We start from the raw sequence: 23,566 nt of genomic DNA, 5'->3' as shown, positions 1-23,566 counted from the left end.
AGGATTACTGGAGTACGGGGGCTTCTAAGATGACTACCACTGCACAGTCTTCCACCATATTTGTGGTGAAGTTGCCCTCCTGAGCTGATTTGATGTCACAAAATCGCATCGCCACCTTTTGTGAGGAAATTTCAACGCTCAAAAACTGCAGAAGTGTGTCAGGGTTGTTTTGCACACCTCTACAATCTCCCACAGCCTCCGTGGAAAAAGCACGCCACCCTTGGGAACATTTTGTTGGTGGTGCAGCTTTAGACTCTCGCATAGACTTCAGGGGGATGATGCCTCTCCAAAAACTTTGAGATAATATACAGATTTATAATGACTTTTTGAAATTATTTATGTATTAGGTTTCTTTCAGTTTCTGCATAGTCAAGACTGTCCACAACTGTTGTTTGTGTGAATATACCTGGAGTTTTTTTGTACTTGTGTTTACCTGCTTCCTTCCGACTACCAGTTGTGCAGCAGTTTTTCTCATATATTCGTAAATTAAGACTGCTGATGCCTTTTTTTTTTTTTTTTTTTACCTCCATCACTTTAACGTTCAACATCTTATCTGGCTTCATTGGTAGCACCCTAATGTGTGTTATTGTGGCTAGTTTGCAGCCCTGCTTGGAATCTGTAAAAAAATAGTTTTGGGATGCAAATTGGTAAGAATGAAAGTGCCAGTCTCACATTTTATGAATAATGGGACCTATTTTAAGCCTCAGGCTGTCTGTTTTATTAGCAAGCAGAACCCAGGGGGAATGTCACGTCTTCCTGTTGATAAAATGCCTTGGCATCGCAGCACAACACTCCACAAGCCCGCACACCGCTAAGCCCTACAACTCTGCCTAAACAGGATGTAGTAAGCGAACCATGGCAGCACTATTAACATGAAAAGCTAGATTTGGCCTTCATTGTGTATCATTGTTTTATTTCCAACCATGCAAGGCTGATGGTCTTCAGCATGTCTCCCATTAGTGTGAGAATAATATGTTTAAAACGTCGACTCATGGACAAAGTGCATTCTAACGTGTTTGGTGGATATAAACACACCAGATGTGTTCATCGAGCCCATAACCATAACCATGCTCTCTGTTACAATGCACTGGTAAAGAAATGCTCTTGTTGCTGAAGCATATATTTCAGATTTTTCCCCAAAAGAAAGATTTGAGCATGGATCTTTTTCAGCTTTTTAAAGTCACAGTGAAATGGTAGTCACAGCATCTTGAGTCCATCGGGTGAAATGCTGCATGTTGGCGACATTGAGTCATGAGAGTGATTCCAACAAATCTTTCAAATTTCATTGGATCACTCAAAAAAGCCGAGGACTGTTGGTCTCACCCATCACTTAGCTATCTCTTTGCTAGCTACGTTGCTAACACTACTGGTCAAGTGTGGGTTTATTGCTAATCTTCGTAATCATCCGATTAAAACGCCTATATGAGTTTAAGGTGAGAAAATAGATTAATATTTTACAAAAAGAGAAGGATGTTGGAAAAATAAATTTTTTAAAACATTTGGCGTATAACCATGTAAAGGAACAATCACGGGGTGATTGTGAATGCATTTCTGTTTCATTGTGTCTTTAAAGCAGACACTCGTCACATTGATGGTAAATTTCTCAAAAACAAATGTTATGAAATGTGTTTATCATGATAAACTGAAACCCTTGTGGGACAGTTGACTTAACATCTCTGTCGACTGAATTCAAATCTTCTTGTACGGTGTGTGCTTTGCTGAGGAGAGAATGTATTACACAACAAAAAAACAAAAAAACGTGCCTCAGAGCTGCATCACGAGCCCCAAACGCCGTCGCAATGTACCGAGACATTTGGATGAGCTCACAGCGAAATGATTACCTTTACTAACAGACGGTTTGAAACTCAGTCTGCCAGCGGAAAAGAAAGTCAGCACTTTGCCAGCTCAACTGTTGATTGTATTGAAAAGCCAAAGCGGTGGTCTGTTCTGATGTGGCACATGTGTGTGTGATGTCATATTGCAGCATTAACTGCTAGAATGTATTTAATAGCTAACATGGACCTTATGTGCACTCGTCTTTTTTTTTATATCATATTTTGTCTTGTTTAGTCATTGTTTTCCTAAAGTAAGATGCCTACAGATTATCAGCAGAGAGCTCATCTCTTCGTTTTGTTTTTTCTAATGTGCCAAATCAGACATCAGCGAGGCCTGTGGGAGCTAATGCTGTAATCACATCATTGAGGAATATCAGTACAGACTTAAAAAAGAAAAAGGTTGGGCTATGCACTTAAAAATACTAGTTGTTGTCATTCTCAATGCCTTTTTGGCCAAAAGGACTCTGTAAGAAGTTAGCCTAGTATGCATGTTTCTCTAACAGCATAACAGTATGTATGATCTACCTTTTGAAGCAGCATTAATATGTGTGTAAAGTTACATTTAAACCTCTTTTTCTATGGTGGGTTGTGTGTCTGTGAGCATCGTCTTTCTGTACAGGATGCAGAGCTTCATTGGCAGGCTCCAATGAAAAACCCACACCGTATGTATGTGTGTGTCCCCGTGTGATGACACTGAACTGTTGAAGTAATGACGTCTCTCAATGTTTTATAAGCCTTTTTCTCGTCGCTGGCTGGCTTGTGCCAGAGAGGGGGAAAGAAAAAAATGTTTCTGTTTTGTTTGGGAATCAACGTAAACGAGGGGGGAACTTTTGTTCATGCATAATGTAAATGTTTTACTTGAAACGTCACAAATCCGAACCACAGATGTACTTTGTTGGTTTAAAGTTGGGGGCAGTGCAGTAACTATTTAGTACCGATTGTGTGCCCGCGTGTGTGTCGTACTGTACATAAGCACCGAAGGTTGAAGCATTGTATACGGGCAGTGAATGTTATTAATGCCACAGTCCTTCATTTCAGAACTCCTTCAACTAATGATGGTTGTGCTTGAGTCCAAATTTCTAAGATCATGAGAACTATGGTGAAGTGTTTTACAGGGTTTAATAAGATTTAGTAGTCTTAGATGTTCATCCTCAACCTCAGAATCATAGGAATTACATCCAGTAGCTAAATGATAGTTCTCTCCTCAGAGCATGTTTGTGTGAAAGTTCTCCTGCTCCTCAGCGTTGGCACCGAGTTGGTGCAGGAATGATGATTGTTGCACTAGTTTTTCTGCTGTGTTGTGATCATCTCACAATAAAAAACACAGGCCCTTATTGAACGTGCTAATATATTAAACAAGGTGAAGTTGGAAATGATTGATCTCATTTAAGCCCTGTTTGCGTGCAGCAAAATACTGATGGATTTTCTGTGAAACAGAATTTGCCCGTTCAAATGCAATCATATGACCTGAGCTGTCACTACGACACGAACAGTGGACATAATAACATGAACACCCAGAAAAATATAATGCAGCTAAATGCAATATCCGTGCAGTGGAACTACTTTTGTGAAGCCTATATTGTTCTGTTTTTTGAAGGTGTTTCTGTTACTTTTCCTGTTTGTTGGCCTGATGGACAGGTGTTCACGTTATTGTGTCCACCACCTGTATCAATATGGGCCCTGATGTTTAGTGAATAAGTCACTCAAACCCACAGTTACTGCTGTTTGTTTTTACTCGGATTGTGTTGTTAGAAAGCCTTTGAATGAATGTCCAGCATTATTATTACAGATTATTATTTCTGGTCATAATGGAGGCATTTTCGAAGTGTGATCAAATTCTTACTCTAAAGAGAAATATTGACTAAGGTCGGTGGCGTCATGTTCTTTTCTGTTTGCAGTGCTGAACTACTTTGTAGGGTGTTGCTAATATATTTCCACCATGCTGTCAGAACCCTAACCTATACTATGAATGAATGTAACTGTCACAGCCTACCTGCATGAGTTTGGGTAAAGATCGTTTGTTGGTTGGTTTTTTATGAAGTCTGCTAAGCAGCCATACAGATGTTAATAAATGAATGCCTTAAGTTTGCTCCGTGTAGGAACAGTTTCATCGTCGTCACCTTTTTCTTTTCTTTTCTGTATAATGTATCTCATTTTGGCTCCCCGGTTACAGAGTAAACACGTGTTCCCTCGCTGACTGGCTGGTCATCTGAGTGTTCTGTGAAGATGTACAAATAAATTTGTTAAACATTCACCGAGCTGTGTTTGTTCTCGTGCTCTTGCTGTTTGACTGTACAGCTGGCCCCTTTACAAAATCTATATTGAAAAACGGATTTGGGGGGAATATGAAGGACTGAATCACATTTTCCATTTATTCCTTGTTTAGAAAGATAATAATGATCACAGAAAATAAAAGCATTATTGATGATTGCATTTCTCTTCACACATAAAACCAGAACAAACTTTTATTTGATTTTATTGCAAGTGTTTCCTTTGAGAACAGACCGAATTCCAACACAACTTTTCCCCCCATTTTCTAACATCTCTAATGAACCATCACGGACGGCACTTCATCACTCATTACGTTGATTTACTCAAAGGAAACTGACATCGGTTTTCCACACTTAACTAGTAATTAATATGACCGTCTCTGCCGTCATTTCAGTCCTTTTTTCCAGTGCTTTCTGAGGAGTTACAGGGCCAAACCAGACTGATTATTTTATTAACTTAACCTTTCGACTGGTAAATCTATATAACACCCTGGAAGATGTCCTCACAAACTCAACCTTATAGATGTCTACAAAATAACCAAAAAAAGAAACCTGTATTTGAGAGAGTGACAAGTGAGATCATTTTGGATGTAAATGGGTTTCCCTTGAGGATAAATTTATCCCAGCAAGTCTGTATCACTGAAGCCCCCCCCGGCTGAGGGCTCTGGGGTGGCCTCCTCCGTGGTCGCCTTCGTAGGAGCAGACTGGTCCGGATTGAAAGGTTTCCAGGGCTCGGATGGGCAGTGGAAGGGGTTGTCATTCACGGCTTCATCGGGGGAGACGGATGGGTTGGAGGCTGTGCTGTCCTCCTCAGAAGATTCATCTTTGGCATCTTTGGTGGCGGCGGTTGGGGGTAGAGATGGAGGTTCAGATGGAGATGGCGATGGAGTGGCGGAGCGAACCTGGAACAGAAAGTTTCTGAGTGGGGACCAGCCAGCAGGACGGCGCCTGTTGAACATCTGGAGAAAAGAATACAGTAAGACATTTTACATCAACAGCAAATAGCCAATCTCTTAGGATTAGCAGAAAAATAAATTGTTGTAATGACCCATTTTTTATTGTGATGTTATATTTATCTATTTTTGGTTAACAGCTAAAATAGTATTAACCTGTTTTGTCTTTTGCTTGGAACATAAACAGACTTTAATGTCTACAAATACAGCATTCTGGCAGATTAAAGCCTTTCAAATTCACTCATTCACTTCGCCCAAAAGTTAACAACTAGCTTGTAAAGTCCACTTCAAATATTTTTCTCTGGAGTTAGTGAAGACCAAAACATGGAAAATAAAAAAATCTTGAAAATGAAAAGAACAGAAACATGACTCTACAGTAAATTAATTCTAAAGTGTGTTGGATACTTAAATTAGAAATTCTAAATAAATAATAAATAATAATATAAATAATATATCACTTCTCAACACATCAGAGTTGATGATCAACATTAGTTTCCATCCTGCTCTTTATTGGATTTCTAAAGGAGGTAAAATGGTCTATCTTGTGAAAAGCAGGTCTCACCATCGGCAGTGCCCCTGGTTCACACTCCACGTGGCCGTCTGGACCCTCAAATCTCCACGGTGCCACATCCACTGTCGAGTTACAGTTGACGAACTCCTGCACACGCACACACACACACACACACACACACACACACACACACACACACACACACACACACACACACACAGCAGGTCAAATAATCTCATAACCTCTAATATTTGTATGTCCTATGTGTTTTGTGTCCATGTTTACCGCATTCTCATTATCGGGGACACACAGTTCGCTGAGCTCTTTGTGTTCGGCCTTGGCGCAGACGGTCTTCGTCATATCAAACCTCACCTTATACCTGAAACCTGCGATCACCTACACGGATACGTGCAGACCAGTCAGAAAAGAAACAGTTGACATTCTTCCTAGAATTTCTTCCTCTTCACGTGGCTCGGCCTCTACCTGTCTGGTGGCGTGGTCGACGGTGTGCAGGGTGAACAGGTGCGTAGAGTCTGACTTGGAGTTATACGCGTTGAGGGAGAATAAAACGGGAACCCTGAGGTCCTCTGAGTTCTCATCGATATTCTCGGGGCAGCCCAAACAGGGAGCTCTTAATGGAATGATGTAATCATCTGGAGAGGAATAATTGAGGTAAAGAGGGAAAAATAAAGCATGAGGAGACAGCAGGACATTCACTGTAGGCAAACGTTTGGTTGTAACATTGGACACCTATTAGCCAAATGGCACCACATCTTTCATGGCGACTCAGGCACACAAAACACAGCAGAGTTCTGAGCTAACCGAAGCTTTTTGGAAGAAGTGTCTTAAAGTAATCCATAATACTAAAGCTGAAGGCAGGACTTCCTGTGTCACGCAAAATCAAGAAGGGCTGTGTCTGCTTTCAACTAACTGTCTGACTGACTCTCTTTGTTTGTGGTGCAGTTTGTCATTTCCTACTGTATGTCCTGTGAGCCGAAGACACATTTAAAGATCTAATCTATTGTTTTTCAGAGTATGATGACCTCTAATGACCCCATACCTCAGTTTAAAATGTATATTATCTAGTTTATGATAATGAAAAGTGTCTATCTGAAGTGAAGCAGGACAGGTGGACAGAACTTTGGAGGAATTTGATTTGATCGTAAAAACGATTAAATGATGACCTTCTTCCGCTCTGTGCCGCTAAAAGTTGCAGGTTGCTTGATGGATGTCATGATGATATTGGTTGGTACTAGCTGATGTAAGGGCACACGTCATATTTTGTTTTACAGGAAGACAAAAATATATTGGATTTTGATCTAAAATATACAAAGAAATTGATGATCCTATTTTAAAACCGTGTTTCAAACCGGCCAAACAGGCCAACACAGAAGCAGACACCAAACTCCTTTAATACACTAATGATTTTTCCAAGCTGAGTCCTTAAAAAGTTGGAAAACATTTTGGAAGCTGGATAGAAAACACATAGACACTATTTGCTGTAGGCTGAGAGTGGGCTGGTTAGACAAACAGATTAAAGTCTAGACTCTTTCTGCCTTTTATGGTGGGATAAGTTCATATTGCGCTCTCCGTATCTGAACATCGTGTTGATACATTACACAAGACTTGAAGGGCCAAATCCCCCAGGGGAGGCATCACACGACAGGAGAAGTAATAAAAAAAAACATGCAATGTCTTACATAAGGTACCAATTTGACAATTAACTCAAAATAATCTTGCTTATTGAGAGCATTTTTAAAAGACTCCTCATTTTTAATTCGGTTTCAGACAAATCACTTGTCCTTTAAGTGACAGATTATTTCACACTGCAGTAATCACAAGTAAAGCAAGAGGCTTTATCTTGCATTCAGACACTATTTATAGGTTTCTCTGGCCAAGAAGGCAAATTAAAATGCATTTGCATGAATGAAAGCTAATTCTGGTGGTTTTGGTCCGAGTTGTGTCGTTGCTGCTAAAAGACAGTCAAGCTGGGTTTGGTTTCACTCACCTAGCTGGCAATCCACCTGTTTAGTGTCTGCCTCAGTCTCTGTCATGTAGACCGTGGCGTTGCATGAAAGTGGTTTCTGGAGGAACAGCAGGATGGATGATGTGAGGCTTTACATGAACTTTAAGCAATACATTCCCCTCTTTGAGGAAATCTTCAGTATTTATTATAGAGATTATTATTATTATTCTCCTCGGGGATGAACGGAGGACAGTGTTGGAGAGATTGTGTGTCACCTTGACCAACAACATGAACATCTGCAGCTGTATTTCATCTCATGGTTGTTACGCTACCTGGTTATCATAATGCAGATAGTTGCACTCTGTCCAGGGTTTGTTGCTCCCAGTTGGACAGTCACTCCTCCTGCTGGTGAACTGCAGCGAGTACACCGAGTCTGAGCCATTCTCTGACTGCACGGACACACACACACACACACACACACACACACACAATCAGTGTGTACCAGAGGTTAAAGTGCCCAAACACATATTCCTAAATGTCCTTATTAGTGTTATTATTATTATTATTATTATTATTATTATTATTATTATTATTATTATTATTATTATTATTAAGTAACTTCCTCACAGTGTCAGTGAATAGAAGAACTTCTATGTACTCGGATATGATTTTCCCCATGTGTAGGACAACAATGCAACAGTGTCAGAGTAACCAAAAAACCTACAGCTCTTAACACCTCTTTGCTCTTTGTTTAGATTATCAGTTTGCAGGATTAATGTGTCTTGTCTGTAGTCAAAATATATGAGAGAAAAGCAGAAAGCCTCATTTATGCAACAGTGTACCTTACTGGCCGTTAGTATCTGATAGAGGGCCAGCTTGTGTACGCTGCTCGTCCCCTCGTTGAACTTGTTCAAAGCGCTGTCGACGGCCTTCTGCACAGACGGGTCGTCACAGAAGATCAGGACACCGGGCTGGACATCCAACGCCTACCAAGGAGCACAAACAGAGGAAAATGCATTTCTGTTGCAAAAAAAAAGACGTATGACTGAGGAAACAAGGGTATTTAATCAAGTAAACGAGTACTATTTATACACTTCCTGAGTATTTCCATCCGCTGCTACTTCTACTCTGCTACATTTCAAAAGAAAATATTGAATTTTTTACTCCACAACATGTATCTATACAGCTAAAGTTCCTTTACAGATTACATTTTACATATAAAACATGTCATCCTCATATGGAATATGATTTATTAGTGATTATAAGTAAAAGGTGCTTCCATGATGCATCAAAATGACAATGACCATACTGTATTACTTTTAGTCTAGATATTTTTACTACATTTTCTGGTTATTCTGTTAGTTATCAATAATGCATTTGTTCTCCCAAAGTAGTCGGGGGTCTTAACACCAGACACCAGTGAGAAGTTCTGATTCCCAACACTTTCTGCTTACCTGCACAAAGACTGAGCTGTGGAGGCACAGCAGGCCGAGCACACACAGCCCCACTCTGCTCCTCATTGTCTGGTCCTGGTGGATGGTTTGACTCTCGCTCTGCTTCGGGGCAAATAAATGTCAAATGTTGCTGATGAACCCTTTCAGCCACAGTTTATCTATGATGGTGCTGCAGTACTGACCGGTTCTGAAGCTGGAGGCCTGCTGTCCTCTCTCCTCTCTGCACGGGGACGGACGACTGAGTGGAGTTCTTGTGAAACTGTGGACGGGAATCCTAAAGTAAGATGATGACTAACAGACACAGAGAGGACAGGAGGGCACAGAGGACACACACACACACACACACACACACACACACACACACACACACACACACACACACACACACACACATTCATGCTACTGTCGGTAAAAGGAGAGTAAATGTTTGCTCTTTTGTTTGCCCTCCTACATGTTGGATCAATACACAGTAACAAAAAGAGAGAAGTCCATGTCAGGAGATGTACTGACTTCATATATCGGTGACTTTGAAGGAGCAAACATTCTCCTACCTCCGCTCATGTGCTCACAAATTAAACCACGCAAAAGTAGCGTATGGTTGCAACAAAACAACAACAACCCAACCGGACGTGTTCGGGGGCCCACTGTGTGTTTGCTCGCTGCGTGTTTTGTGTGTTTTAACTGGTACTTTGTCCCCGTCGACCTTTAGCCTATCCCACTCTGATTTCCCCACTGCTCCTCTATGTAATAAGGTCAAATATGTTTCGCTCCATAAAGACTTATAATGCAGACATTGTGTTTGCTCTGTCTGCGTGTGCTTACTATAAAGGATTACAGCAAAGTTCATCAGGTGCAATGAGGTCGACTCTACCTGCCGAGCTGATGACGAGGTGCCAAAATCTTTCACGTGTCCCTGGCTTGTCGTTGACTCCCTAACACTTAAAAAGCCACGTTAGAATCACGATACAGCTAGTTATTGATACAAATCAGGCTTTACCTTTGTGACAATGTAAAGAAAAAGATGTGATTGTGTAAAAATCAAGAGGTGAGCAGATTTGTAGGAACAGGATTCTGCCCTCTTGTGGTCACTAAAGAAATACTGAGCTATCAGGCACCACACGAGTAGAAGCCTGCAGGCCACAAGTTCCCGTTCCAACATGGCCACTGTTTGACCTGTTTGTCTGTTACATATGAAGCCAACAGTTGGTTTGAGGGTGATGATGAACGTCGTCCACTTGGTGCTCTAAGCAAAGGAAAGCACTCTGATTTTGCTCTCTTTGTTTGATCAGTCATTCAGCACATGAAGTTAGACTCATGTATGGGGTAGTCTCTGCTCATAGTCAGTCTGTTTGACTGACGCACAGTTACCATCAGAGGTGTCTGTTCAGTGGTCTCCCTGCCCACCTTCTGTGAGACTTCACTTCCTCTGCGCGGCTCATTTAGCTGTTAAAGTGTTCAACGGTTTCACATTTACAAGTCAAACCACAGCTGCAGCACTTGCACCACACGCGTGATCTATTACCGTAGCATTATTCTACTCCCTTCTATTCTTCTCTTCACTGAATATGATGCTACGGTGTCTTTTCTTCCTGACTGCTGTTATTCCAGGTAAGTTTGGTAACATTCAAATCTCATTTCATCTCTGAAAGTGGACTTTACTGTCTTGTGTTCTCTGTCTCAGTTCACTGTTTATGGGAGACTTTGACGGATGAATTGTGAAGGTTTCGTTATGTCTTCACCACCCAACTGATGGTTTAAAGAAACAGATTGTATATCACGGTGATCATTTTCTATGTGTTTATCACCGATGCCACTACATCCTATAATTATGCCTAAATATCTTGGAAATGGAGCTTAAAGAAGGAAATTAGTCAAAAAGTGAAAAATGTATATAAATACATCTTTAAAGCCACTGCTGATGCAATAACAGTCAAGATGTATTGTCTTTCCTCCACCAGGTGTCCACCTCCAGAGAAATGATGGCTGGTTTGACTCTGTGCTGCCCTTTGAAGCCCCGACGTACCAGCCGGCGCTGCAGCCCTCCGAAGCCGCTCCTCCAATAGGTACACGCCAACACAACACCAGCTTTATTACAAACAACAAATGCACCAGACCTCATATAATCTATCATAGAAGGAAACACAAAGGGGATGGCATCAATAACATGACAACAATATGTCTATAGGATTTATTAAATACAAAATTAATTCATAATACAAGTAAAAACAAGATTTACACAGTTAGAGAAATAAAACATCTCAGTAGCACGCTATAAATATTTGACATACACTAACAATCCCACATCACGAGGACATAAAGCTGCTGGTATTCCCAAGAATATACATTCATTATTGTCAACACAGTTAGTTTACCTGCATTTTGAGAGAGAAGGGTCAGACGAAGGAACATATTTGGAAGTTATAGACGTGTGTGTGTGTTTGTGTTTGTGTGTGTGTGTGTGTGTGTGTGTGTGTGTGTGTGTGTGTGTGTGTGTGTGTGTGTGTGTGTGTGTGTGTGTGTGTGTGTGTGTGTGTGTGTGTGTGTGTGTGTGTGCAGGGACCTACATGCTGAAAACCATTACCGGGCAACTCTGCATCAAAGCCACCATGGCAGCAGAGTACATTGTCTTCGAAAAGAAGGTTAGTGGCTGTGACTGGCTTAGCTGTGTGTGTGTGTGTGTGTGTGTGTGTGTGTGTGTGTGTGTGTGTGTGTGTGTGCTGGCTGCATTGATACATATTTACATGTAAATCCATCCTCTCATATGTCTCCTGTATAAGTGATGAGTGTTAATACAGTCACATTTTGGCAAACATTAAACAACATAGTATTACTCAGATGAGGATCTAACACTTGTTCTATTTTTAGCTCTTACTTCATCGGCAATGATATGTTGTGGTTTCTTTGTTTCCTTCTTTTGACAAATGTACTTATTGTAAGTCGCTTTGGACAAAAGCGTCTGCTAAATGACCTAAACGTTAATGTAAAAGAGACACTTGTGATACTCGTGATGTAAAGTCATATTTCTCCCCTGTGTGCATCCAGAAGTCTTGGTATTTGAACCTGGACCCCTCCAGGGTCAGGACCAGTGGTTACTGTGGCAACGAATCAGCTGTTCTCTGTCTCACGCTGCCACACAATGCTGCCAGTCTACAGTTCACCTTCAGAAAGGTATTTGACAACACACTTCACACACCCTCCCTGTGCATGTTCACCCAGTCCTACACTTTTACTCAAGTACTTATGTACAGCATTTGAGGTACTTGTACTTTGAGTGTTTTCATTTTATGCAACTTTATACTCCTCTACATCTCAGAGGCAAATATTAAACCTTTTACTCCACTGCTTCTGTCTTACAGCTTTACTTACTTACCCTTCTCAAATCCAGAAAAAAAATCTATATTTTCAAATTTGGAGATTTTGAATGAATTTGTTTTACCCTCATAGTCTGAATGATGAAGTATTCCTCTTTGGCTTGAAGAAATGCTCCTACTTATTTTGATTATTAACTATATTAAAACATCTTGGATCAGCTAGAAAATGCTGAAAGCAGGGCTGTTTTCTGAGCTCATGAAAAGTTGACTTTTAAAAAGATGGCCCTCACAAGACAATTATAAAGTTATGTTATAAAATGATCTTATAGAATATGATGCACATCTGGAGTTATAATCAGCACAACTTTAAACATCTACAGCAGTGGACTACCACAGTGATATTAAACATAATATATCATAAAACAGGATCTACACAATAGCAAAACACTGGCAGAGGCTACATTTCTGGATTTTACTATTTTTGATCATTTAAGTGAATCTTGCTGATTAATACATTCATATTTTCAAGGGTTTGTATGCAGGGCATTTACTTGTAGTGGAGTATTGTGGCATTAGTGCTTTTATCCAAGTAAAAGATGTAAATACTTCTTCCTCCACTGTATGCAGTTTTATTACTGGTAACAACTACGCTGTAAAGGCCTCATTGTTACTGGTCTATCGATACTCCTGCAATGCAAAATATCAGTTCATGTTTGTGCCCCCGAGTTTAAAACCGTCTGTATTTTTTTATTAACACCTATTCTAATTTTGAAAGGTCGTTACACACAAACTGTTCAGGAATCAAAGCTGGATGTAAAAGCAACACAGTCCATCATCATCAGGGTGTCTTCAGGCTTCACAGCGAGATCAAAACGTTTACAACAAATGATGAAATGATTATACTTAGTAAGAAATGTGTGTATCTGTTACAAATGTCTGGATGAGCTTCAATCGCTTCTAATTTTGTCTTCAGGAAAAGAACATTTTCTACGTCGACAAGCTGACTGCTCACGTGTCTCCTCTGCCTGTCTGCCAAGGATGTGCCAGTAAGATCACAACGAGAGAGGAAAACAGGTATCATGTGATGTGGAACAACGACCTGCAAACACAGAGGATGTAACTGTCCCTGTCTCGCATCCTCTTCCTCCCAGATAAGACTTACTCGGGTTTGTTGGACCATGACAAGCTGTTCGCAGCAGCTAACGGACAGAGCTTCAAATGCAAATCTGAGAAGCTGCTCTCGATGTCGTCGGAGCTGAGTATCAAGCTGGTTCATCTGCAGATTCAGGCCTTCACCCTGCCCAAAGGACAGTACGGAGAAGGTGACTGAGCTGATCATTTGGGTTCAGTGATGCAGGGACACATTTAGTCTGCTCCACAAATTTAAATGAGATCTAAATAGATGCATCTAGATCTAGAATAATAGCTGCTGAAAGTCTAGTTTTATTATTAATCAAATCAGAGATTGTTCATGTTTCTGGTTAAATAAGTCAAGTCCTTGTTTGTCTTAAATAATTCTCCTCCTTCTTCCTGATTTTGCTCTCCTTCTGCATCGTGTGTTTCAGAAGTGGAGTGTTGGGCCGACTATAACAAGCGTGTTTTCACCATCGTTGTCGGTGCCACAGTGGTGGGTCTCCTTCTGATTGCTGCGTTGACCCTCCTGCTCATCAAAGACCGCCGAGGATACGACAGGCTCTAAGCTTGTTGTGAAACTGGAGGGAGATTTACTCCATCTGAAAGCATATTTCATTCTCAATTAATTACACTTGCAATATAAATGAATCAGACTGTTGTAAAATGTGATTTATCATGCTTTGACTCTTAAACACCTTAAAACCTAAATGGTAGTGTACCCCACAGATTATGTTTTGAAGCTTCATTACCCTTTATTTGTTAGTTAGTGAGCAAAAATACCTTTTTTTAATAAAATATATTTTGTTTTTAACTGTTAAGGTAATGCGTCACACAAACATATTAAAGTGTGACCTATATAGACTGTAAGGCAATTCTTCCTTAAAAGTAAAATAAAATGTGTTTTATTTTTATTATTGAGTTTGATTTTCTTTTAAATGTAAACGCTGCACTCTGCTGGCGGCTTGTGGTAATTGCAGCCGCCTGCAGCTTCCTCCACCTCCATACCCCCTTTTCTTATTGGCTGCTGGATACTACGAGTCCTTGGGAAGGTCATAAATACTAATACAGATATAAGTGATTGGCAGTCTTTATTAGCGCGAGTTTAACATTGCAATGCCCCAATTACTTCTGTCTGGTTTGAGTTGAGTGGTATGCTGCAGTGAAAATAGAAATATAAACGGTGTACGAGCTGTTAACTAAATTACCACTTCGCTTTTTCCTCCTCGGTTGGTCTGTCATTTAGCTAGTGAGTTAGCTAGCTAGCAGCTAGCCTCAGCAGCTGGTAGCCATGGCTGCAGTCATTCTGAGTTTCCCAACTCTGCATGGTCCGAGGATATTTACACAGTGAGTAAACCAAAGCGTTACCCGGTTGTTATTTGTCTGACTTTGTCTCCCATCAACCGACTTACTTTGAACGTTAACAGCTAATGTTTGTGCTACTTCACGTCTGAGCTAACTTCTGCGTTGTCGCTACCTGAGCAGCTATCATTGCCACACATCACAATATATATAAGTAGATGCTCATCATCGCTGGATAGTAACACTATTACGTCATCTATCCCCCCGACACCAACGTGTTGATAAAATGTCATTTACCATTTTGCCAGCTTAGTGAATCAGATAAGGTCTGAGCAAGGTTAAATAGAGGTAGCAAACTGTCGGCTAGCGTGGCTAATGTTGCCGTTAGCCTTCACTGGGTGTCAGATCAGTTATTTAGGCTGGCTTATGGTGCTATTATAGGTGCTATATAGCACCATGGCATCCCCTCGCAGCCACGTAGAGATGTGAAAGACACTGACGTTGTCCTCCCCTCCTCAGAAAACTGTCATGGACCAAAAGAGGCGTACGGCTCGTTTCAGGAGGTGAGTGAAGGAAACGCTGCTTGCAATATCATAAGCACTTAAAACAGAGTAGAGGTCGACTTGAGTGACGGCTGTGTTGGGTGACATGTTATCAAGTGTGATGGTGATGTGGTCAAAGTAAAACACAGGAGCTATTATTTAATTACCACACCATTAATTGATTGTCTTTTGATTGATCCAATAACTGTTTAGTCTATGAAACGTCAGAAAGGGAACATGAAATATCCATACTGCTTGTTTTATCCCACCAACAGTCTAAAGCCAAAAGATAGATAGATGGATAGATAGATATTCACTGTTCGCTTTAAGTGATTAACATGGAGCAAAACAAAGCCCTTACTTTTGAAAAGTTTCTAAATTTTTTTTAGATTTTTGCATGAATATTGTTAAGATATTCATGCTGATCCATTATCTGACTAATACATTCTTTAACTCTATAAATATTATCTAACAGCTACACACTGTGGATCCCAAACCATTGTCTGTGCTTTGATCAGTGTGTTTGTTCATGTTTGTGTTGCATAAACAAGTATAACTTACAGACCTCAGGACAATTATGGTTGCAAGCTCTTATTATTATGGGCACTTTCGCTTTTATTCGTGAAATGATGACTGATCATTTTAGGAATGTTTTGCTATTTTGAGATGAACACCTAAGTGTCTGCTGTGTCTTCTTTAGGGGTGGGAAGGATAGAGAAGGTGCTGATTGCCAATCGAGGAGAGATTGCGTGTCGTGTGATGCGTACGGCCAAGAAGATGGGCATCCGCTCTGTGGCTGTGTACAGCGATGCAGACAGACACTCCATGCATGTGGCCATGGTGAGATCCTGGATAGCTCTGTCTAGCTCAGAGCTGTGTCTTAGTAATTGTAATCCTCTACTTCTGAGTCTTTCCTTTCTGTGTTTTGCTTTAAAAGCATAATGAGGAATGAGCGTGTTGTTAAAGTGGTGTTTTTTTAAACAAATTGCATTTGTTGTGTTCATTTGGAAATAGTCTTATTTAGCTTTTTTTCTTTCGTAGGCAGATGAAGCCTACCACATCGGCCCTGCACCCTCCCAGCAGAGTTACCTCTCTATGGAGAAAGTTCTGGAAGTGGCCAAGACGTCAGGATCACATGTGAGTAGTCCTCTACAGTTCTGGGAAGAGAAGTGTCACTTTCCTTATAGTCTTGCTTTAAGGTGCTACTTGAAAAGGAATAGAAGATTGGGAAGTTGAGGTTTTTTAAAGGCCGTGGTTGTGTGTCCAGGCGGTCCATCCTGGATATGGCTTCCTCTCAGAAAACACAGAGTTTGCAGAGGCGTGCAAACAGGAAGGCATCATCTTCATCGGGCCTCCTTCCTCTGCCATCCGAGACATGGGCATTAAAAGGTAACACACACATAACAATTACATTTATATCCTATGTTAATTTCTCACTAATTAGATTTAATAACATTTAATAATAGCTTGAAACATCATTGATCCCAGGGGAGATAGTGGTAAAATATATAAAACATAAGTACATTAGTGTTATTGCTTTGTCTCCTTTTAGCACGTCCAAACACATCATGTCAGCTGCTGGGGTGCCAATCATTGGTGGCTACCATGGAGACGACCAATCAAATGAGAGGCTGCAAGCAGAGGCCGCCCAGATAGGATTCCCTGTGATGATTAAGGCAGTCCGTGGAGGAGGAGGGAAGGTGAGAGAACCTGGAAAAAACAATATTATTTTGACAAAGTAACTTCAGGAAACATAGGGTGTGTGTGTGTGTGTGTGTGTGTGTGTGTGTGTGTGTGTGTGTGTGTGTGTGTGTGTGTGTGTGTGTGTGTGTGTGTGTGTGTGTGTGTGTGTGTGTGTGTGTGTGTGTGTGTGTGTGTGTGTGTGTGTGTGTGTGTGTGTGTGTGTGTGTGTGTGTGTGTGTGTGTGTGTGTGTGTGTGTGTGTGTGTGTTTAGGGAATGCGTATCGCACGGTCAGCCTCAGACTTCTTGGAGCAGTTGGAGTCGGCGAGACGAGAAGCCAGGAAATCCTTCAATGATGATGTCATGCTGGTTGAGAAGTTTGTAGAGGATCCCAGGTAATAATAATGAATTTAGAACCGCTAACTAGCCAGATCTACCATGCTTCTTATGTTTATTTAAAGCTTAACTCATCCTTTTATGTCCGTCTGCCTCCTGTAGACATGTGGAGGTTCAGGTGTTCGGGGACATGCACGGTAACGCTGTCTATCTGTTTGAGAGAGACTGCAGCGTCCAGAGGAGACATCAGAAGATCATAGAGGAAGCACCGGGGGTGAGTGCATGATGGGGGTCAGGAAGAACAGCTGTGAATGCCCACAAATGAGACTAAAGCAACAGTATAGGTTTGAATTAATTCAAATTCTGACTTTTAAAACTCTTAATCTCTTCCTCCAGAGGAAGGTTAGAGTGTAAAAGGGCTCAACATTATGATGGAAGTGTATTATGGACAGTTTTTCACCACTCGAGCATTGATAAAAATGGTCAAAATACCACCTTAAAACACCAAATCTTGAGGAACACACTAGAAATATCCATTTGGAGAGTTCTTTAGTTTTTCAGTGATTGGATGGCGAGCGCTTCCGAAACCCTACGTCCTTAAATCCTAAGAGTGGTTGAAGTTTCAGGAGGCTATGATTATCATAGAGGTCACAACTGGTCATTTTATACAGAGACGTCTAGTTAAAAACATGGTCTCTATGTGAGATTGCCACTATGGGGACTAACGTCATCAAACATGAATACAGTTGAGCTCATTGAATACACTCATTGAGTCTCAGCTGTCCAGTTGTGCATGCTGCAGAAATATTCATATTCATAGGTCATTGGGAATATCTGTACCATGGTGACATAAAAAACACTTTACACACAAACTACAGTCAACCTGTGTTGGTAGAATTTACTGTTGCATTTTTGTTAAACCAATTACCAGCTTGAACGTGTCACGTGCATCTATATTATGGAACAGGATATTAGGGTTATGATTACTTGAATATATCTGTGTCAACTTTTGAAGGTTTCACTGTATTTTTCCCCCAGCCTGATATTAGTGCTGGAGTTCGGAGGAAACTTGGCGAGGCTGCTGTTAAAGCAGCGAAGGCTGTGGACTATGTAGGAGCAGGTGAGACACGCAAACATTCACCTGAGACTCACCAGCCCCACAACACGCAGTACATTAACATGAGACTTCTTTGTCTTCCTGACTGTGTAGGTACAGTGGAGTTCATAATGGACGCCCAGCATAACTTTTACTTCATGGAGATGAACACGAGGCTGCAGGTGGAGCATCCCGTCTCTGAGATGATCACTGGAACTGACCTGGTGGAGTGGCAGCTCAGGGTGAGAGAGGAAGGCAGACCTTGTGCCAGTGAAATGTTTTCTTTGAGTCACACTGATAACTCTTGGTGTGAATCTCCTCCAGGTGGCAGCAGGGGAACGCCTGCCTCTCCTCCAGGATGACATCATTTTAAGAGGACACTCTTTTGAGGCTCGGATCTACGCCGAGGACCCAAATAACGACTTCCTTCCAGGGGCCGGGCCTCTGCTGCATCTGTCCACCCCTTCACCAGACGAGCACACGCGCATAGAGACGGGAGTCAGGGAAGGTAGGAAGTCCATGGCTTGATGCATCACACGACGAAACAATACACAACAATGATCATCCCATCTCATGAGACAACGCCAGTATATAAATGATCCGTGTGTTTGTTTTCAGGAGACGAGGTGTCGGCACATTATGACCCAATGATCGCCAAGCTTGTGGTGTGGGGAGAAGACCGATCTGCTGCATTAAAGAAGCTGCGGTACTGCTTACGACGGTACAATGTAAGACGCACACAGTCAAATGACCCTTAAATAATTAATGTTTCTGTGTTTTAACTTTCTTTGCACCGTTTCCGTCCTCAGATCGTGGGACTGAACACTAACATTGACTTTTTGCTGAGTCTTTCGGGCCACCCCGAGTTTGAGGCTGGAAACGTGACGACCAGCTTCATCCCTCAGCACTACGCGGACCTCTTCCCCGCTCCGAGGGCTCCCTCTGGGGAAACCATGTGCCAGGCGGCCCTCGGCCTGGTGCTGCAGGAGAGGAAACGCACACAGGAGTTCACACAGACCTCAACTGGTGAGAGGATAACGTGTTCCTTGTTAGGATTAAATGTTTGTAGCACATTTATTTTGAAAAAGTAACTCAGTGTGCGTCTGTGTGTTTGCTGTTATGATTTTTAGACCCCTTCTCCCCGTTTGGCTCCAGCAGCGGCTGGAGGAGCAACATTGAGTTTAACAGAAACATGACGCTACAGCTGGGAGACAAAAGTAAGTAACGGCTGTATTCTGAGCTTTTACCGCCCCCTACTGGACAGGAAGGTGGATGATCAATAGACAAATGTGGAATTCCAACTGGATTTGATCAAAATCCCAGTTTAATTACAGAGAAGCATTTTTCTACTTAACTTCTTCTCTAGTCGAAGCTTATCGTTATTTCTTTCGATGGACTTCAGCACTAATTTAGAGTGATGGCAGGATGGGAAACTCCTATTAGTCTCTTTCAGTTAGACGGGAATCATCTGAAGAAGTACTTTTTATTTAGCAGCATGTGGTTTTTATTATAGTTTATTGTCTATATCCACAACTCCATCCTATGCACAATAGGTGTGCAATGAAAAAACAAGTAATATACTGTATATGAACACATGATAAATAGATAAAATATATACATTATGTTCATGGATTCCATGGGTTATTTTTACAGGACCTCAGATCACTACTTATTAAAACACACTATACCGTTCTCAACATACTGTGTCCTGTAAGACTCACGACTGTTTTATGACTATTTGAATAATTAATATTAGAGCTGATCTGGTCTCTGGCACTTTGTTAATGAACTCATATTCATTATTCAATGTTTCTATTATTAATATCACTGCAAGGGCAAAAATAATAAGTGATGATGATGTTCAACGAAAGCCTTGAAATAACTCCAGAGTCTCCTCTTGTTTGCTCCCTTCTTCCTCTCAGACGTGTTAACAATCACAAAACATGTCATTTGTTGTGTTTGGTGTCTTTAGAAGTCGATGTGGTTGTCGTGTACAACAAAGATGGCAGCTACAGAATGCAGGTGAGCTGGAATATCTCCCGTTTCTATTTTTATTTGTCTTTTATTTGTTGTTTTCACTATTTTTAAATACTGTTTGTAGCCACATTGTTGTATGATTGTGTATTTTTTCCCTATAATGAAAACAAACAACTCAGATGAATTCTCCAACACTTGATCGTTAGGAACAGTGCTTTGACTTTTTCTGGAGCTTTCAACCACATCTCACGGCCTTTATCAGTGAGTTAAATACTGAGGAAACTCACTGATTTACACTGTTAAAACGGTGCAAAAAGCAACTTAGTGGATCTTGAGTTAAGATTATTTTGTCAAACTACTGTCCCTAAGGTCAAGAACGAAAGAAGAATTAAGAATTTAGGTCTGCTCTCTTAACATTCATCATGAATGCACTTGTACTTTCAGATTGGCGAGGAGGTGTACCATGTGACGGGGGAGGTGGAGCTGGAAGGTGGAGCATCGTTCCTTCACTGTTCTGTCAACGGCATGAAGTCACGTCCCAAACTGGTGATTCTGGACAACACGGTGCACCTTTTCTCCACGGTATGATCCCACCACCATGAAGTTACTCTCATCACCTGTCATGGGATTTGTGTTTATTCAAAGGAACAGAAATATCTATAAGTTAAATAAAACAAGGAGTAATTATTTCATGGCTGACTGCCGATTTGATTATTCTGCTGTTTATCTTCTTGATTAGTTGATTCATTGTTTTGTCCATAGAATTTAAAAATATATTTATTATCACAAAATGGTAAACATTTCAATCTGGAGACGGAGATTACTTTTGACTTGAAATTTAAACATTTAATTATTTATGTTTTTAGTGGATGGGAAGTGTGAGAACGTGTTTCCTAAACCCAAACAAACGTTTTTAATTCCACATGTATTATAGTAAATTACAAACAGTCATCCTTTCACTGAAGGTTCGTTTTCCCACTCAATTTAAGGAAAGCTACACTTCACCTTTCGTCTCCATTTCCTGAATTTAACCGCCGCCATCTTTTGTGATGTCGGGGAGTTAAAGTGCGTTACCCTCGACTCAGATTAGCCGTCCCCTCTCTTTCTGACATCTCTACACGTTTCTCTGCAGGAGGGGAGCTCCGAGGTCTCTGTCCCCGTGCCCAAGTATCTGGCTGGTGTGAGCGGCTCTGGGGCCCAGGCTGGAGCTGTGGCCCCCATGACTGGAACTATTGAGAAGGTGAGTTTGTTTATTATTTCTATAAATACATTATAATTGGCAGTGCATTACATTTTTTTTCCTCACAAGGGAATCTGTTTACAAACTAGTTGTTGTAAATGTTTTTCTAGACATTTGAAGGACATGGAGGTCAGAATATTAAGTAATGTTTTATTATTTATAAACAATCTGTTGTATTATGTTTAGGTGATGGTGAAGGCCGGAGACAAAGTGTCTGTAGGAGACCCGCTGATGGTCATGATAGCCATGAAGATGGAGGTGAGGGATCCTGCTGACTCTGCCTCCAACACATTCTCACATTTACCTCATAGGTTCACATCCTCTCGGCCACGTTTCTAAATCAAAACATGTTTCTGTGTCTAGCATACGATCCGGGCGCCCAAGTCGGGGGTGATCAAGAGGGTTTTCTTCACCGAGGGCTCTCAGGCCAACCGCCATGCTCCACTGGTTGAACTGGAAGAGGAGGAGGAAGTGGTGGAGGTGGAGGGCAGCAGCCAGTGAACAGACTCGAACACACAACCACACCCATGAATACACACTGACAGGTAGGAGCTGGGAATAGTTACTGCAGCAGCTGGACGTTAACGGAGTCAGCGGGGTTGGTGTCCATCACGTCGTCGGTGTTTCTAAAAATGTCAGTCGGGACTTGAATCATGTGTTGGGAGTGAGTCTGGATCAGACCACGGATACTTTCTCCCCAGAGACCCAGCATGCATACAGGAAGGTCAGAAACGGTTTCAGTGACCTGACATGATCCTGGGTTTGACTTGTGTGACAGCCAGTGAGTACATCTCCCATCTACAGCTGCCTTTTACACATCAGAATATCACATTTGTGTTGATCGTAGAGCTTTTGTTTGTTTGTTCCTGCCTTTCTTTCTTGGGTGTTTATATGTTTGATTCTGTGAACCTCAAGTCTCGTCTGTTTCTGTCGTGTTAGTATAAGAGTTGGGTAATGGTTCAGTACAGTTTAATGCACTTCCCTACTGATGAGATTGATGGCTGAGCGTCCTCTCTATGGACACGCTGTCTTCTTCTTCTTCATCACAGAATTTAAAAAATGAAATGGTTGTTTGTAAGAAGATAATAAGTAGGTGGGATAGCAAATGTGAAATCAGATAAAACTACTTGCATAATAACAACACAGTGGGTTATAGGAAGAGTTACTGATTACTGAGGATGAACAGCTTTGCATTTACATGAACTTAAAATATTAACTGAGACAATACCACAAACTAATGCTTTAAAACCGGTTTGTTGGAGGAAAAAGGCAATAAAAGGTTTCGTCACTGCCTGGTAGAACCATGTATCTCAAATTGTGTCAATTTCTAAAATTGAAAAAGAGTTTAGAAAACTGTCCGACTACTTGTAAATATCATTACACCTTCCAAAATCAATTCTGTTTTTTGTAGTCATCGAAAATTGACACTTTGAAGCTACGTGGCTTTCACTGGACAGGGATTTAAAAAGGAAGGAGCCTGAATGTAAACTTGTTTTGGTGCAAGAAAATATTTGGTATTGGGGTTTGATGATGTCCAGTGTTTCAACATCCACATAATCTGTCCTTCCGGACTGACTCCAAAGAGTGTTTGCTCTTATAAACAAAGCAGAGGTCTGCCGTGTGTTGTTGTAACAGTGTAGACGGTGACGAGGAAGGCCTTTAAAAGGCAGAAAAACACTCCAGAATTATCAAATCATTCAAAACTTTTGTGACCGGATTTGGCTCTGATTTGACAATAACTGTATAGGATGAAAAGTCGGCCACACGGGGCTTTAAACTGATGGACGGTTTGTTTGTATGTGCAATCAGTCCAAGTGACCTTGACCCGTTTGTGTTGATCACTGTCTGCTTGTGTGATATGAGGCCTTGTAGACTAAAACTACACCTTTTTGTAGATGTGTGACAGATGATTTAACAAATATATATTGGACTGGTCAGATACTGTAATAAAAATGTTTCTA

The 23,566-nt window shown here is 41.1% G+C and overlaps 4 protein-coding genes across 7 annotated transcripts in view; 3 read left to right on the top strand and 1 right to left on the bottom strand.

The window, feature by feature from the left end:
• The window catches only part of LOC311014946 (phosphatidylinositol 4,5-bisphosphate 3-kinase catalytic subunit alpha isoform-like), a 22,859-nt gene extending 20,370 nt beyond the window's left edge, over positions 1 to 2,489 (top strand). The window contains exon 26 of the mRNA XM_084011908.1: positions 1 to 2,489. This exon is cut by the window's left edge and continues 704 nt beyond it. The gene's annotated coding sequence lies outside the window, so the exon portion shown is untranslated.
• A 1,806-nt stretch (positions 2,490 to 4,295) lies between these two features.
• kng1 (kininogen 1) lies at positions 4,296 to 9,308 on the bottom strand. Of its 2 annotated transcripts, none has more exons than XM_084011952.1 (9): positions 9,172 to 9,308; positions 8,990 to 9,091; positions 8,378 to 8,521; positions 7,868 to 7,984; positions 7,578 to 7,653; positions 6,053 to 6,222; positions 5,855 to 5,965; positions 5,621 to 5,716; positions 4,296 to 5,064 (listed from the first exon to the last, which is right to left on the bottom strand). In XM_084011952.1, the coding sequence occupies exons 2-9, from the start codon at positions 9,053 to 9,055 to the stop codon at positions 4,723 to 4,725; spliced, it is 1,122 nt and encodes a 373-aa protein (XP_083868078.1). In that variant the 5' UTR covers positions 9,056 to 9,091; positions 9,172 to 9,308; the 3' UTR covers positions 4,296 to 4,722. The 2 variants fall into 2 exon arrangements, with proteins under 2 accessions (XP_083868078.1, XP_083868077.1); XM_084011951.1 differs by having other exon boundaries at positions 8,990 to 9,088; positions 9,172 to 9,307.
• lamp3 (lysosomal associated membrane protein 3) lies at positions 9,142 to 14,342 on the top strand. 2 transcript variants are annotated; one of them, XM_084011954.1, is made up of 7 exons: positions 9,142 to 9,268; positions 10,948 to 11,052; positions 11,546 to 11,628; positions 12,032 to 12,157; positions 13,274 to 13,346; positions 13,452 to 13,622; positions 13,866 to 14,342. In XM_084011954.1, the coding sequence occupies exons 3-7, from the start codon at positions 11,554 to 11,556 to the stop codon at positions 13,997 to 13,999; spliced, it is 579 nt and encodes a 192-aa protein (XP_083868080.1). In that variant the 5' UTR covers positions 9,142 to 9,268; positions 10,948 to 11,052; positions 11,546 to 11,553; the 3' UTR covers positions 14,000 to 14,342. The 2 variants fall into 2 exon arrangements, with proteins under 2 accessions (XP_083868080.1, XP_083868079.1); XM_084011953.1 differs by lacking the exon at positions 9,142 to 9,268 and adding an exon at positions 10,465 to 10,597.
• A 230-nt stretch (positions 14,343 to 14,572) lies between these two features.
• mccc1 (methylcrotonyl-CoA carboxylase subunit) lies at positions 14,573 to 23,566 on the top strand. Of its 2 annotated transcripts, none has more exons than XR_014597303.1 (19): positions 14,573 to 14,778; positions 15,253 to 15,296; positions 15,976 to 16,115; positions 16,317 to 16,412; positions 16,543 to 16,664; positions 16,828 to 16,975; positions 17,230 to 17,351; positions 17,455 to 17,566; positions 18,331 to 18,412; positions 18,503 to 18,630; positions 18,713 to 18,896; positions 19,007 to 19,116; positions 19,198 to 19,414; positions 19,519 to 19,609; positions 20,364 to 20,410; positions 20,810 to 20,947; positions 21,498 to 21,605; positions 21,792 to 21,863; positions 21,969 to 22,086. XR_014597303.1 is itself a non-coding variant. In XM_084011714.1 (19 exons), the coding sequence occupies exons 1-19, from the start codon at positions 14,723 to 14,725 to the stop codon at positions 22,104 to 22,106; spliced, it is 2,154 nt and encodes a 717-aa protein (XP_083867840.1). In that variant the 5' UTR covers positions 14,574 to 14,722; the 3' UTR covers positions 22,107 to 23,566. The 2 variants fall into 2 exon arrangements, 1 of the variants encoding a protein (XP_083867840.1); XM_084011714.1 differs by having other exon boundaries at positions 14,574 to 14,778; positions 19,519 to 19,605; positions 20,361 to 20,410; positions 21,969 to 23,566.

The sequence above is a fragment of the Eutrigla gurnardus genome (assembly GCF_963514095.1).
Source record: "Eutrigla gurnardus genome assembly, chromosome: 6".
In the NCBI taxonomy this organism is placed as follows: domain Eukaryota; kingdom Metazoa; phylum Chordata; class Actinopteri; order Perciformes; family Triglidae; genus Eutrigla; species Eutrigla gurnardus.
Note: the sequence above shows the minus strand (reverse complement) of the source record. Positions and strands in the feature narration are given on the sequence as shown.